Below are 16,594 nucleotides of genomic sequence, written 5' to 3'. Positions count from 1 at the left end.
TAGTATCACTAGTGTCAGCAGTAGTAGTAAGAGTAGTATCACTACTAGTAGTAGTAGTGGTGGTGGTGGTAGTATCAGTAGTAGAAGTAGTAGTAATAGTAGTAATAGTATCAGTAATAATAGTAATAGTATCAGTAGTAGTAGTAGTATCAGTAGTAGTAGTAATATCAGTAGTAGTAGTAGTAGTAGTAGAAGTAGTACCAATAGTATTAGTAGTAGTAGTAATATCAGTAGTAGTAGTAGCAGTATTAATAGTAGTAGTAGTATCAGTAGTAGTAGTAGCAGCAGTATTAATAGTAGTAGTAGTGGTAGTATCAGTAGTAGTAGTAATAGTAGTAGTAGTATCAGTAGTAGTAATAGTAGAAGTAGTATCAGTAGTAGTAGAAGTAATAGTAGTAGTAGTATCAGTAGTAGTAGTAATAGTAGAAGTAGTATCAGTAGTAGTAGTAGTAGCAGTATTAATAATAATAATAATAATAATAATAATAATAATAATAGTAGTAGTAGTAGTAGTAGTAGCAGTATTAATAGTAGTAGTAGTAGTAGTAGCAGTATTAATAGTAGTAGTAGTATCAGTAGTAATAGTAGTAGTAGTATCAGTAGTAGTAGTAGTAGTAGTATCAGTAGAAGTAGTAGTAATAGTATTAGTAGTATCAGTAGTAGTATAAGTAATAGTAGTAGTAGTAGTAGTATCAGTAGTAGTAGTAGTAATAGTAGAAGTAGTATCAGTAGTAGTTGTAGTAGTAGTAGTAGTAGTAGTAATATCAGTAGTAGTAGTAGTAGTAGTAGCAGTATTAATAGTAGTAGTAGTAATAGTATCAGTAGTAGTAGTAGTAGTAGAAATAGTAGTAGTTGTATAAAGAACTGCACAGCTGTAACTTTAAGACTCACGCTCCCCCCTCCTCAGTGAGATAATGGTCTTTTCCAGCTCCGCTTCTTCTCACAGCTGAATGTGTAACGTGCCGTCATTTCCTCACCGGTGTGTGAGTGAGTGCATGTGTGTGTGTGTGTGTGTAAGTGCGTTAGCGTTAGAGTGAGAGCGAGTGCGAGTGCGTGTGTGCGCTCCCTCTCTCCGTCGCTCGCTCGGCGCGCGCGTGTCTCTCGTCTCTCCATGTGTGTCAGTGTGCGTTGCCCCCCGGAAATCAGATGTCACTGACAGTCACCTCCGCGTCCGATGGTGGAGACCATCCGCGCTCTTTTGTTCGCGAGTTTGTTTTTTATTTTTGGTGATGCCATCTTTATCATCATCATCATCAGCAGCAGCAGCAGCGGCAGCAGCGGTGGCAGCGGCAGCAGCGGCTTGGAGCAGCCGCACCTTCACCACTGGATCCTCGGCGTCGCTGCCTGTTTGTTCCCCTGAAGAAGCAGAAACAGCAGCAGCAGCGGCAGAAGAAGAAGAAGAAGAAGACTAGGGATTGTGTTGCGTTTACAGTTTGCGGAGACACTGCGGTTGCCTGGTGCTCTCATAGCACAGGAATACATTGTGAGTATATATATATAAATAATTATATATACATATACATGCACACGCTGTTGCAGTGACCTACATTGCCCTGCTCCTGCAGGCTCAAGGTGATTTTCTCTCCTCACATCCTCAACTCTGGTGATGCTGGGGAAAGAGGAGGAGGAGGAGGAAGCTCCTGTGTTAGATGCATCCATGCGTCCATGGTGGTTTTAACATGTTGATTTCACGTATGACATTGTGAGCTGGAGGATGGATGATGGAGGAGGAGGAGGACGGAGGATGGAGAGAAGGACCGGCTGTCATAGAGGAGAGAGTTAAAGGGGGGCGGGATGCAGACTGAGAGGCTGGAATGATGTAATGCACTTGAGACAATAGCCAAGGATTCTCCCCCCAATTAACATTTCACAGAACGTGGAGATGCTCTGCAGTCTCAGTGTGTGTGTGTGTGTGTGTGTGTGTGTGTGTGTGTGTGTGTAACAGCGAAACAGAAGCGATGTCACAGGAGGAACAGCTGCCCCTCCTGTAAACGATATCATTACCGGCCTATTACAGAGATGTGAGCAGGGAGAGAGCATGAACTAGCCCACATACACACTTTTTTTTTTTTTTAATTGTATGAATGAACGTATGAACACATGAATGAATAACACTACAAAGGGACTGCAAACCTCAACCAAGGTTATCTTTAAATAAAATAATCCCTCTGTGATTCCTTCTTTGGGACACATATGACTACTCATAAACAGTGAATGTAAGAATGAATGGGTGAATGAATGAAATGGCACACATACAAGCAGGTGCTGCCTTCACGTGTTGCTCGAAGGTTAAACGGCCGCACGTTAACATTTGTGGCTCGGTTTAGACGAATGAGAGTCGCCGTTTCTTCATTTTCCCCCATTGAAAGTGTGCGGGAGTTTCCATGGATGCACTGTCAGCCATCCATTCATTCATTCATTCATTCATTCATTCATACATACATACTCTCCACTGCTGGATACTGTGTGTCACGGTGTGCAAAGACAAAGCTCTCATTGCCTCGAGGTGTCCTGCGGAGAAGTGGCTGCTACCTGTGGCAGAGGCTTTGATTTATTGTTTTATAGCCACGGTTTCCGTTGAAGTGTTTCACACATATAAACTGAATTTAACGCACGTTCATGTGCGTTTGTATCAAGCGCTGTTAAGTGAATGTTGGCAGGTCACAGTGGCTTAGAATTTACCGTCCGGTTTGCGGCAGAAGGAGGACAAAAATATCGATTTGGTGACATATCGCAGCCCTTTCTCGCACAACGCGATAATCGATACGCCAGAGCAAATCTGGATTATTAAGGCGCTCTAAAGTAAACAGTCCCTGACAGTTTCACTATCCTGGCATTGCTAACTTAGTCCCACGACTGGGCTGTTGAGTTCGACTGTTGCTAAAAGAGGAAAGTGAAATGCAGTGAAAGTGTTTGGTCTGGTCCTCATCGGCTGCAGCCTCAGCGTTATTTGTTGTTGTTGTTGTTGTTGTGGTTGATGTTGTTCACCTCGATCCGCTTCTCTTATTCAATCTTTATCGATCGGCGCTTCATGCGACCTTGCTGCAGGAGAGTGTGGCCGGCGTTAAAGGCAACGCGAGAGCTGCCTCTCGCTCGTCCTTTCATGTGCGTGCGGGACGTATTTTCAGTTGAGCACACACTCACATCAGAAAGATCCCTCACCACCTCCACCACCTCCTCCTCCTCCTCCTCCTCTGCCAGCAGTGGCTCACCCATAGTCAGAGGTGGAGCACACTCAGAGACAAATGGACACACACACATACACACACTTGATGCACAGCCTCCACAGGAGCCTGGGTGTAACTCGACACCCATGTCATCCTCTATCTCCTTCACTTTTTTCTGCTCATTGTGTCCACTATTGGACGGACAGAATACAACGTTTTGTGGTCGTCGGCCTTGTCTCCATTCGTGTCCTCTTACAAGGATCCATTAACAGTATGAGAGCTGACTTCATTTAATGATTAAGGATGAAAAGCAGTGGTCACACGGTTGGTGTAGTGGTTCTGAGACCCAGTTTCCTCCCAAAGTCCTAAATATGGGGATTTGGATACTCTAAGTTGACTGTAGGTGTGAGAGTGGGCGGTTGTTTGTCTCTAGATGTGGCCCTGTGATGAATGTGACCCCGCCTTTCACCCTATATATAAGGGCTTTACTTTACTGAGGCAGCCAGCTTGCACCGCCACGTTTCTCCAGCAGCCCGAATAGACAAACTTAGCCATTTTGAAGCCAAAGCTAACTCACGCAAAACAAAGAAAAATGGCTACACTTGCATAAACCAACCAACCAAAGAATGAGGAGGAAATGGCAGAGAGAGTGGGATCGTGTTTGCATCCTTTCTAGCGGAGGAGTTTTCCGTTTGTTGCATTCTGCAGTCTCACCATTAGATGTCACTATTTCTTACACACTTCAACCAAAATCATATTTAGCTTTTCATTAGCTAACATTCCCCACAGATTATCATAGTTAAATGTTATTTGGCAACTTTGTTTTTGAGGCTGACCTGAATCAGACATCTTTTTCTGTCCTATTCTTTGGTATCTACGTTTATCCCTGTTCAACAGGAAATGTTGTTGAAGATAATCACTCTGAAAACACTGATCACTGATCACTGATTGCGGGAAATTACTTTTCATTGCAGTTTTATTTTCGTTTCATTCGGTTTAATTGTTTTAGTCTACAAGAGACTAACATTTTTGCAGGTGATTGTTAATCTTTTCTTGAGAATATGAAACTATCTGAAAAGACATTTCCCCATTCTGTATTTGTTATTTGGTTCAAAATGTGTATTTCACACTGTTGTCTGACCTATTACAGTCTCCACTTTTACAAAACCCTAAGCGAAAACACCTCCACTTTAGCATTAGGTGCGACATTATAGCACACTTCACTTTTTTTGTAGAGCAAGAAACGTCCATGAAATAAGTCAAAAACCTGGAGGTAGCAATGAATAATGGATAAGAATGCTTTTGAGCCATCGTACCAACCCAATTCATTTTTATTTTAAGAGCAAAAACTACACCTCGGGTCCCAGAACCCGTCCTCCAATTCCTTTGGGGAAAGGAGAAGAAGTGTCCTTAGTGGAACCTTTCGCCCCTGCGTGAAACAATTTACACTACACTGCAGATATCACAGCCTCGTGTCGAGGCTTTAACCTGCAAGGACATGCTGAACTTGAATGTCATCGTACTAGACGTCGTCGGCCTTGCAGCGTCAAAGATGAGTTAGCGGCTTGCTGTGTAGACTTGATTGGTTGTTTTCTTGGCAGACCGGTCTCTCAGGCGGTCAAAAGGTGCAGGGAGCCACATGAATGGGACTTCTCAGCACGCCATGCAATCTGTGACCCTTTCCATTCACAAAAAAAAAAAAAAAATGCTGTGTCACTCTTTACCCAACTGTCGGGCCGTGACGCGGACGCCAAAGTGGGAAAGAGCGACTCACAAACGTCTATGCATTACCGTTCCAGCTCATCAATAAGGGCCTGCAGATGCATATTGCGCTCAGCGGCACGCCAAGGAATCAAACACAGGCATTATTTAAAGGTGGAATTTTTCAGCAGTCAGCTCCCTTGGTGGCCACAAAGCGGTGTGTGTGTGTAATCAGCCCCTGTGCGTTTGCAAGTGAAGTGTCGTCGGAAAACAATATGGTCATGGAGTCATGTTTTAATGTAGTGAGGAACTGAGCTTGAACAACCAACAACAGGCAGAGGTGTTTCATGAGGCTACGGGGAGCCTTACATCGATGTAGTAATATTACACCTAATTATATGGAGTTTCCAACCAGGTGATTTTTTTCTTTACAAAACTGTCTATGCAGCAAACACTAGTGCGAACCAGATGGTGTGTTTTTTTGTCTGAACCCGACAGGCATTTTGATTAGTACGTTCATATCACACCATATATCATGGCGTGATACTGTATTGATTCCTTGAAGCGTGTAGCAGTTTAATCAATCCAATCAGAGAGGAGCAATTCCAAAACAACAAACCAAAACTTCTCTTTTCATTTCGCCCAAACATTACTACAATTGTTATTTATCTTAAATGAACAGAATACAATATACTGGAAAAGTTCTTTCTCGTGGTCGTACATTGTATTGAAGCCTCCGGCCAGAAGTTGGTAGTTGGGCTTTTGGCTCTCCGCCTGCTTCCACTCCAAAATGGTTGACATGATAATTGTAATCTAATCAAATTGGATCAAAAGCTCCACAACACAGTCACAGTCTGTCCAAAATGTAACAGCTTCAGTGATGCAACCCAACAAGCCCCTGAATAGGACATACAGTAACCAACATAGACAAAACACCCATTTGTTGCTTTTTAGCAAAGAACCATATCAAGTAGGCTAGCCCCGCTATCATGAAGAAACCCAAACTTAATTTTAAGTACCTCGTCCAAACTTGGCCCCGACACATTGGGAGTTTACCCTCTGCTGTGGAATTGGCTGATCTTTGGGAGACCTTCTCAGTGTGGGCAACACTGGTCATTTGCCAACAGTGACATCGCAAGTGTTTAAACCGTACGAGGTCGACTACTCAGTTCGACTCATTTCTAAGTGATCATCTCCTCCGTTAATGAGGTGGAAAACAAATTCATGCTTTGAGCACATCATGAAGTTGTGCTGGTTTTAATTTTAAGTCGTTCAATAGCCAACACTACACGTACACAGTCCTACAGCTTATCTCCAAAGCTACAGAGTGTCATGTTGGGTCCTCTGCCGGTTGTGCACACGCTCGCGCTTTGTGTGCCTTTTGATGTTCCCCCGGTCGTGAATAGTGCTGAATTCGCCCCGCGTGGTCGTGTGCAGCTCAGGAACATATTGCTGTTTTGTGTGCTGCTCCTTATCTACTCGCACAATTGTCCCCATTAATGAGATTAACTGCAGACATTCAGGGGAATTAGCTGCCTCTTGCTGATTTGTTCTTTGGTTAAAAAAAAAGGAAAAAAAGTAGTGATTCCACATAAGTGGCAAAATTTACACCCTGTCCCATAAGGACAGTTCTCTACAGTGCTGCAGTTCCACTTAAGGGAACTCGTAAGCACCCGCTCATTTTGACATTGTTCTCCTCTTTTTCTGTTTTGCTTAGCTGAATTATAGCCAATTTGGAACTGTGTAAAAGTATGAGTTTATACAAATCACCTCAATTTAATCGCTCTATTCGTTCAAGGAACGTCTGTCTGTCTGTCTGTGAAACAGTTCCCATGACAGGCTTCACACTTTGGGAAGTGAGTTACTAAGAGCACCGGTGTGTGCAGTGCTAACTTTGGCATTGGTTGGATAAGAAATGCAAGAGATTTCCGTCTGTCTGTATATTCGTCGCGTATCTAAACAATGGGTTTCTTGGTAGGTGACATACTAAGAATGTGCAGTGCCGACTTTTACGGTGTAAATGCAAGGGAAAGGGCACGGTGCTGTCACATTCACCTCCTATCATCAATTCTATCGCCAACGAGTATTGACGCTGCGTTATCTATTAAAAGTATTAAATAAGAACAATACATAGCCCTAAAAAATGATGATGTGAGATGTTTACATGTATCGTGGGTTAGGGTTCTGGGACACACAGAATATTTGGCAAAAAAACCCAAACAAATACAGTATTTTTCACATTAATTTGGCATTATAATAAGCGCTGTGCGAGGAGAGCGAGCGGAGTTTACGGGCATCGTTGAATGTCAGTTGCTCTTCTTCAAATAGCTCAGAGGTGAGTTTTATCACAAAGTCAGCTTGATTTACAGAGAGTTTGCGGGCCGTAGGAAAAAAATTAAAAAGGGTTAGTCGAAGAGGCCTGTCGTACGGGGTCTGTATTGGCTGGAACGTACACGGAATGAACCCCTTAGGACAGAGATAAGAAACAAACCAACAAAATATGGTAAGCATTAATCATAGGTCTGACACTAAGACGGGCGTTGACTGTTGACTGTTAAATCAAACTTGTTGTGTTTTGTATTTGCAGAATTTGGGTACCAAGTGCAGATTTAGAATATTATGTTTCTGTAAGTTTGTTTTTCCGAGTCTTGGGCACCTGAGTCTGCAGCCAAGGTTTTCCAAGGTTGGGTGAAGCTATATGCAGTAACAAAGGTCTGCTGATTTGTTGCACTGATTGGGGAGAGAACCTCACTCCTATACCCTCCCTGAATAATTCATTGATTGGCATCTGGCTCATGGAGCAAAGCCCAATGATCCCGCCTGTCTCCCTTCGTCTGAATGTCTGAGCGTTCCTCATCGCTTCCGAGTCCCACAATGTGTGTGCATTTCGTGTGCCGTTGTTCCCTCCCTTCCTGTTATTCCTGCATAATTTTAGCCTCACGTTAAACATCTTTAACCGGTCGCAGTTCACCGAGATTCACCCTGTTTGTAGAACGTTCTTAGGTCTATTACTACAAGTGCCAATTTCTCTCTCGGAGAGTATCATCCAGACGCACATAAAAACGCACATGCTGATGAAATTGTGGAGCAGATTTCCTGCTGTGGCTTTATCATAACGCTCTCTTTTTTCCTGCGTGAAAAGCTGGAGGTCGGAGGGACTGTTGAGTTGTGAGGAGGTGGCTTTTGTCGGTGTTTGCAACCGAGACATCTGCAAACCCCAGCTGGTTAATAAGAGCTCTCTCTCCGGCTGCACATTCTTCACACTGCCCACTGTGGCTGATGAGTGTTTATCCATTCAAGAGGATCACAGTAACTCTTACCTGTCATCACTCCTGCCCGCCAGCACTCCACTAAAGAGACTTGCTGCTCAAATATGCCCTCCAAAACACCGAGCAGCAGATTTTGGCCACAGTAAAGGGCATTTTGGGGGAAGCGGTGGCTCTTTATCATCGTTAATAGACAGGATTTATTTCCGTCCCTCTGTCTAAATCTAAAGTTCAACTAAAGAGACACATCTGATGCCTTTTGAATGGCACAATTAAGCAGATAAATGTTTTATTGAACAATACGGTCGGCTTTCGGTTTCACAGGCAGGCGGGGCCGCTTCGTACGTCCAATAGCAGATCAGTCAGTGCACTTACCCTCCGTATCTATTGATTTTTCATAGACGGCAGAAATGATTCATGGAGGGCGGTCACGGCGCGATCAAAGCATAAAGTACAGGAACAGGACAAAACGGGGGTTGTGTGTGCATCGAGGCGGGGGAAAAACATCCTCAGAGCACTTTGTTTTCCTCACAGTTTCAAGGAGAAATAAGAAATAATCAGTGTGTCCCTGCATGTCTTTGTTGGTGCATCGGGGGACAAAGTGTGGAGTGTTTTTAAAATCCACTGAAAAATCCATTCATAAGAGATGTAGAAATCACTAACTTGTGACTATAAATGGATACTTCGGTGGATATCCAAACTACGACCCTAGATGGGAAAGGAACCATATACAGTACGCTAACTTAAATGTCTCAAAAGCCTTGTAGCGCCCTTCAGTGACACTCTTGGGCAGTGGTCTCCGACTAAAATGGCCTGGGGCCTACTGAGTGTATAGTTTGGTCAGAAGGGGGCCAATCAAGTCAAACTTTTTGAGAAAAATGATGATATTTTGCATAATATCAAAATGAAAGTGTTTGTTTTGATATGGAACGTTAAATAGTTCACAATATGAAGGTATTCATGATGCAAAATGAATCTATGAATAAAAAAAACCATACAGAAATAACTCATTATAACTGAATATTAAGTGAGTTTGAGTCCTCCAAACAGAAAGAAAATGCTAAATTGTGAAGGATTTGTCCGCCAAGTTCTCTTTTCCACTGCTTGATGCTAAATCCACATGCACACCAGCAGCATCTCCTTAATTCTCTGTTGCCTCACATCTATTGAGCCATATTAGGAACAAAACCACCACCATCTACTTAGAATGCACCACCAACGTCCCACTCTGTCCTCCGGCTTGCTCGCTCTCTAAGCGAAGGCTGGCAATGTGCAGCTCGTCCGGCCAAGCTGCGCGCCGGCTCGGCCACCGGGATGTAAACGGCAGCGGACGGTGGCTGAATGATGAGCTGATGGGGGTCTGGCCGCGTGCCTGGAGACGACTGGAGACCCCAGTCCACTGCCAGAACATGCTGAGACCCAGACCTGCCAGTATAACCCACCCAGAAGGGGCCAATTTCTGTACAACGAGTTGTTGAAAGCTATACCTAAATAAACCTGGGCTTTATGTGGCGTCACATAACGCGTGGCTAAGTGTTAAGATTATAGTTAAACTGTTAACTATAAAGAGAGAGATTAGCTCATAAGGCATACGCTTGTTTTTAACTTGGCTCAACAAGCTTAACATTAAATCTAATTCATGTTGTCCAACAACTTAAAATGTGTCACATTCGCTCACAATTTCTTGTGTTTAAAAAAACCTCATCCTGTGTTTAATTTTGTCATTAGCTTCATCGAGCAGTTAGCTGCAGGCTCTGACGATGTTAGCTTCATACACCACTGACTAAAACTCAGGTCATTTTACTTTCTAGTGCGTTAGCATGTGATTTTAATAAGTTGATGATTATGATGCTAGTCAAATGGCTAATAACCTGTTTTAGTAATTTATTAGTATGTACAGTTCTTTTCTGTTTTGATTCAATTCTGCCCTTAGCCTGCGGCGTCTGTGCTAAGCTAAGTTAAACATGTTCTGTTCACATAGATTTCTAAAACTGAGAACTCAAAGAGTCACTTGTATTTTGGTAATCTTTCAAAGATGACTCAGCATGTGGCGGTCCTTTAAAAGGATCACCGCGTTGTTTCAACACACGGCTCTCTGTCGTCCCTCGGGGGTGTAAACTGGAATATGGCTTCACATTTCCGCTACAGTATAGATATGGTGTATTATGCAACTTGATCTTGGCTGGCCCATTACACAGCACATGCATAAAATCTAGGGCAAACAGCCCAGCCTCCCAAGACATCCACTGCAGCTCTGAACCACCGGGGTGACATTTAGCCTAGTTCCAGCTACTTGAAGCCCAGTCACACGTAGGCTAAACGTTGGCACATGTAGTAGCAGATAAACATTTTCAATTTTTGTTATAAATCTTGTGTCATCTCAGATTTTCCCTTAAGTCTGAATTCAAAAAAGAGATGTCAGAGTGTCCTTTCTTAGTCACACAATGGTTACATTTGCAGTGTTACTGCAAAAGACAGCGTCTGACCTTTGCGACCCATGATCATACATAAATGTGTTTAAATTACATTGAACATGCATTAATCTTGTAAAGTAAAGTGTTATTTATGAAACAACGGCATTATATGCATATCAAACTTGGTAAATGTTTCTGAATATTATTTCTGATCGTGAGAAACAAGTGTAATTGGATAAAGTCCTGACCTGAAAACACTCACCTCCTCGTTTCCGCTGGCAGAGCCAAGATGATGTGCGAGGTGATGCCCACCATCAGCGAGGACACGGCGCTGAGCCAGCGCGGCTCGCAGAGCAGCTCCTCGGACCCGGACTCTCACTTTGAACAGCTGATGGTCAACATGCTGGACGAGAGGGACCGGCTGCTGGACACGCTGAGGGAGACCCAGGAGAGCCTGGGACTGTCCCAGCAACATCTCCAGGACGTCATCTATGACCGCGACTCACTGCAGCGCCAGCTCAGCTCCGCCCTGCCACAGGTAAGTCACACCAACACCACTTTTTCTGATGGTTTTTGCTGCTTTTGGACAGATTTGGAGTTGTGGAACTTGGGGATTTCCGTTTCATTTGCAGTGAAACTGTTGAATTAAAAGGGACACAGTTGTTTTGAACCTTCCTTCTGGTTTGTTGTTGCGTTAATAGTCCCCTCTGTGAGACAATCGTAGCTGTTCCTTTGGGTTGCAGCTCCAAAATGGTCGCCCTACGCCTTATTGTGAGAGAGACGTTCAAAGTTGTTTGAGTATCTCAGTTTGTGGACACCTATGACCTACTACTGCAGTTTATCCTCCATACTAACTTAAGTCCTGGTCTATGATTCAGTAGATATAATAATAATGTTTCTTTTAGATCCGTGTTGCACACCATGTCTATAGCAGGCAATCGTGTCATGTCTTCTGGAATAATTGGTTTGTGTGTATTGACACACTAAGTGTATATGTGATTCTGTGCATGGTGTTGGAAGAGAGATACAGGTGCTTCATTAAAGGACTGTGTAAGATCTTTTCTCCTTTTAGAAGTAAATCACAGACAATGAGAAGTATGAAATACTCTTAGTGAGAGTTTTGTGACTCTCATTCTTTTTCAAATCGAATCAATGCGAGTACTTTTAATGTGAATTTGAGTTCTTTCAAACATTGGAGGACTGGTGTTCAATTATCACATGGACTCCCCCCCCCACCCCCCCCGTGCTTGTAGATGAAGGAGCTTCTTTATGCGGCCAATACAGTGGATGTGTTAGGAATTGTGACTTTGATTCCAGTCACATGCTCTGGCCACTTTCATTCCTCCGGAGAACTCTGGAGGTTTGCTGCTGGAAAAAAAAGAGGTCGCAGTATCAAGATACACACACACACACACCATGTTCACATTAGCCTTTGTGTCATCTCACATTAAGGTTTACAGAGCGGGGCATGAAGTGTTAAAATTCTCATTTTCGAACTAATCCGGCCAGAAAACCAATTCAATTTCTTCTTCTCCTTCTTCTGCTTGTTCTCGTTCCACATGGCTTTTGGGATCATTTGAATTAACCGACTTACACTTTCTTCATTCTGTGGCGCGGTGGGTAGCTGAGGAGTGAGTGTTGGGATGTTATAAATATGCTCATCCCGGATTTGTCTAAAACTGTGGACAAGTAACACAGTGGACTAAATCTACTGTTGATAGTACTGCATATTCTGTATATTACACCAAAACATGAGAATGGTTGACAAACTTCAAATTACATTTGTAACACCTAGATCAATAAATAAATAAATGACATTTTGATTACATTTGACTTTATTGAACTCACACTGGGGATATTAACTAAAAAAAATAAGAATAGAATAAGCAATTAAATAAGATAAAGGTCGGAATACATACATGCAAATAAGAAACATGGATAGAATAAGCCACGCAGTGACATAAAACAAGGATAATAAAGAAATAAATGAGAGAAAGTGTATACTTTTCGCTAAGAAAAGGGAAACGATGATGTTTATTCAAACCAAATTAGGAAGTTAAACAAAGCAGATTGCTTATTTTGTTTCTGACTGAACTTTATTTATGTGGTTTTTTTACTTGAGGTGATTTTCTTTTCTTCACTGCACACACGCGCGCCGAATACAACAGAAAAGCAACATCAATCTCACCTTTTCTTGTCACACATTTGAAAATGTTTCTCCAGCCCGTTCTCGTTAGAATAACAAATCAGAGGCTGGTCCTCCTCTCTCCAGACATTCCCACCTCTCCGACGTGAAATAACATTTCCATTATCAGACAATTTCACTGATGTCCACTGGCAGCGGAGTCTCTGTTGCGTCGTCGTGATGTATTGGCTGTCGTTGCGTAACGACAGAGCTGACATACTCCTCTGGTGCTCTTCCTGGCACTCGCCTTAAATTAGATGTCACTCCAGTGATGGGGATCCTCCTATAGCAACATCCTGGCACAAACAATGCCATTAATTAATGTGATGGAGTCTCATCGGCCTGTGTGATGTCAACATTACACTAATGGTTTGTGAAGAGGTTTGTCAGGCCTTGGTAATTATACAGAGTCACTTCGTTAACAGAAAGTGTCCCCGCTGTGCTGCGGCTGCTGCTGCTGCTTAATATGCAGCAGAGGAGAGTATTAAATGCAGCTTCTTGTGTTTTCAGAGAGTGAGGAGGTGCTAATTTTGCATAAGCAGTCATCACCTTTGCCCGGGTGTGTTGTGATTGTTGTTGCTCTTGATTTGGCTGCTATGACTTTAGCGCATCTCACACTTCTTTAACAACACGACCTCCTTAAAGTTGTTTCAGGTGAAAACCAATGTACATTGGACATTGTTTTGCCAACAACAGAATCTCCTAAAAAAAAGGGGACCGACCCAACCCACCCCTTATTTTACCCCTTGCGTCCAATCAACACAGACAAGCGGCTTTTAGCATCTTTTTATACAAAAGATGTAAAAATTCACCTGAAGAACAGCTGTCTTTCAATTTGGGTGTTGCTTCCATTTTAAGTGACTTTCTCCACACAATCGTTCCAGGGCAAAAGTTGGTAGACGGCATTACTAGGTAGCAATCGCTTCTAGAAAACTACAACAACCTTTTTTAAACCAGGTAAATCCCATTGAGTTTAAGGACCTCTTTTCAAAGGGAGACCTGGCTATAAAAACACAAATAACTAAAAACAAGTACATTTGATGGAATCAGTCTCAAATACTCTTAATTTGGATTGAAAAGCACTCAATTCTGTCATTTTCCATGTAAATGGTTCAGCATGGACAAAAGCCATTTTACCTATGTCAGGGTGTTCATAAGGAACAGAAAGCAACAGATAAACCTGGGAAAAAAAATAGTTACAGCCAGTACTTCACAGCGCAATCAGATCACAAATAAATTAAGGCAGTAGACCAAGAAATGCCTTATAGATAAGCTTGTACCAGTGGCTGAGCCTTCGAGTGGCTAAAGAAGGCCATCCCATCCTACGGTATATCTCATCATGATCATCTTGATCATTGGTCTGATTGGTTGTAGGTCTATTCCATTGCGATCTACGTCCGTTGGTCACACTTTTTGGAAATGGGAGGTGACTGCACCCTTTCCAGCCAGGCTAATGCATGTCATGTCATGTTGTTATTGATCCAGGTCTAAATCTTGACGGTGTATCTATCGGTCTATCTATTATCTAGCTATCGCATTAGAATTTCGCTAATGGCCGGCCGGCGTACCGTGCTCTTTCATCACTCGTATATTCTTTTGTCCCCCCCCCGCACATTCATGAGCTCCTGCTCATTCAAAGTCAAGGAGAGTAGAGAGCGGCCTCAGCGAGTTGCATGGATTGAGTGGAGTAGCGGGAGAAGAAAAGTCCTCTGCAAATTGAACAATCTTTCAGTTGCAAAAAGTATCAGTGCTGCTGCGACAGGAGTCGTCGCTCACAGCTAGTTTTATTAAAAAGAACCCTATTACACTCAAAACGGCTATGAGATGGCTGTAGGGCTCCCTGACACCGCCGTCTCCACCCACTTACTCACAGCTCCCTGCCCACATCTTGGCATTTTTCAAAATTGGCATTGTGTGGGGTTAGCTTCAAATAAAGGGATTTATTCATTAATTCATTCATCTTCTACCACTTTATCCCCTGCCCAGCTGACACAGGGGAAACGTTCCATCAAAGGGCCAAACAAACACCCTCAAAATTTCGGGCATCCAATTTGCCTAAGACCCCAAATCTGCATGTGTTTGTGGGGTTGCTGACCGGGTTGCTGCAAAGGCAAGAGTGCTAACCACTACAGCAACCGTGCGGCCCTCAGGGCGTTCAGTTAAGCCTTAATATAGATGTCGTTTTAGGGGACCAGCATGTGAAGCAATCAACGTTTAGATAATCATGTGTAGTGGGATTCCTAAAAGAGGGCGATGGATGGCTCCCAGGTGACTCTCGCTGAGGAAGTGAATGAAAAGAGAAGCAGCGGAAATTCAGTTGTAAAGACAGAAGTGGCCTCATTTAGGTTGTGAATGTGTCTTTACTGATATCACTCTTCTATTCCCGAAGCACCGAGCTCTTGTAGGATTAAGCGCCGGCCCTCCACAAACTTCCCTCCTCTCATTCCTCATCTCCCCTCCCTTGCCGTTTCTGCTGTCACTGCCTTTTCTGTTTTGTCTTCCTCTTCTCTCCTCTGTTTTTTTTTCCCTTTCCCTTCTCTCCGTCCAAGGTCACGGCTCCGCTTCGCGCCCGTTACACTTTCGAAATCATCAGAGTGACGTTCGCCCAGTCCCCACTCAACCCCAGCTTGCAGGCAACGCTGCATAGCCCTTTTTTCTTTTTTTTATACATACACTGTCCATCATCTCCTCTCTTTCTACATTTCGCCACTCCATTTTGTCACACAGCAGAAGAACTGCACGCAGAAGCGACCATTAGCTGTGTGTGTGTGTGTGTGTCATACAGTCCTTCGCTAGGCTACAAGGCTTCTGACTCTGACACCGCGAACCAACGCCATAACCTGGTTACCAATGGCGACGAGGAGTCACGGCACAAATGACTCATCCATGAAAATACTTATCTTTACCGTGGCTTTTTTATGCTCAAACGGGATGTGCTTAACAATTTATTGAATTAGCACTTTTCAGAGGTAATAATCTCAATGACTCGTTTTGAAGATTTGAATTTGTACAATCTGTAGTTGGAGGAGAAGCGTTCTGGTTTCCGTTTCTGTCTACCAATCACTGTCACAAGTAAACGGTCTATGTGTAGAGCCTTTTAATTAATCTGCATTCATATGCAGGTGGCAGTTAATGGAGACTCGATTAATACTTTGCAGACATCATGGGGAAGAAAATATCTGGTCGTCGCAGTCGTCTCTCAGCTGCAACTTAATTCTCCTGCTCCTCTTTGGAGTGTAAACAATACTGGTCCGTGCTCGCATTACAAATTTGTCAGTGGACGATAAAGTTGGAGGGGTTTTTGAGATCGCAAACCCAGAGGATGTAATATGTGGTACTCAAAAGTTGATTTTTTGGTGCAGTGCTGTATTTTTTTTGAAGGGAGAGAGAGACACAGGCCATCATGAAACAGAATAATTGTCCTTAGTAGTTTTAATAAGAGCGAACAGTAATAATGATTACAATGAACCCAAGGCTGTTTCCCATTATTACTAATGTGCCTTTCCAGTTTGGTGGCCGTTGGAGTTCGGATTGAGTTTGAAGTCGTTCTGAATAAAAGAATGAAATATGACCTCCAGCAAATTGAACAATGAAATGTTAATATGATATTTAGTTGGGGACGCTGAGTCAGCCTTTTTGTGGGCCGTGTGTTTGAAGTCGCTGTCCCTGACGACATATTGCTCCTTCGTCGGGTGATTCCCTGCTAAATATTAAACAGGTGGGAAAACAGTTCTCGGCAACTAGAGCCGAGTGTTTTTTTTCCTCCCTCAACAGCTTCTCGGCTGCTAATGAAACAAGCGTTTCATCGCAAAGGATGAACAATTCCTTCTTGCCTCTAACTACAAGCCTCTGTGGGAAATG

The 16,594-nt window shown here is 43.1% G+C and overlaps 1 protein-coding gene across 5 annotated transcripts in view; it reads left to right on the top strand.

The window, feature by feature from the left end:
- Nucleotides 1-877: 877 nt before the first annotated feature.
- Nucleotides 878-16,594, top strand: part of ppfia2 (PTPRF interacting protein alpha 2) — a 164,687-nt gene continuing 148,970 nt past the window's right edge. For 2 of the 5 annotated variants that reach the window (XM_058624467.1, XM_058624462.1), the window contains exons 1-2: nucleotides 879-1,483; nucleotides 10,831-11,086. In XM_058624467.1, coding sequence (XP_058480450.1) covers nucleotides 10,838-11,086 — 249 coding nt within the window. In that variant the 5' untranslated portion in view covers nucleotides 879-1,483; nucleotides 10,831-10,837. Of the gene's footprint in view, nucleotides 1,484-10,830; nucleotides 11,087-16,594 lie in introns of all 5 variants that reach the window. The other 3 variants (XM_058624464.1, XM_058624463.1, XM_058624465.1) reach the window with 2 other exon arrangements.

The sequence above is a fragment of the Solea solea genome, chromosome 3 (genome assembly GCF_958295425.1).
Source record: "Solea solea chromosome 3, fSolSol10.1, whole genome shotgun sequence".
NCBI classification, from domain to species: Eukaryota; Metazoa; Chordata; class Actinopteri; order Pleuronectiformes; family Soleidae; genus Solea; species Solea solea.
This window is presented reverse-complemented; position numbering and strand designations above follow the sequence as displayed.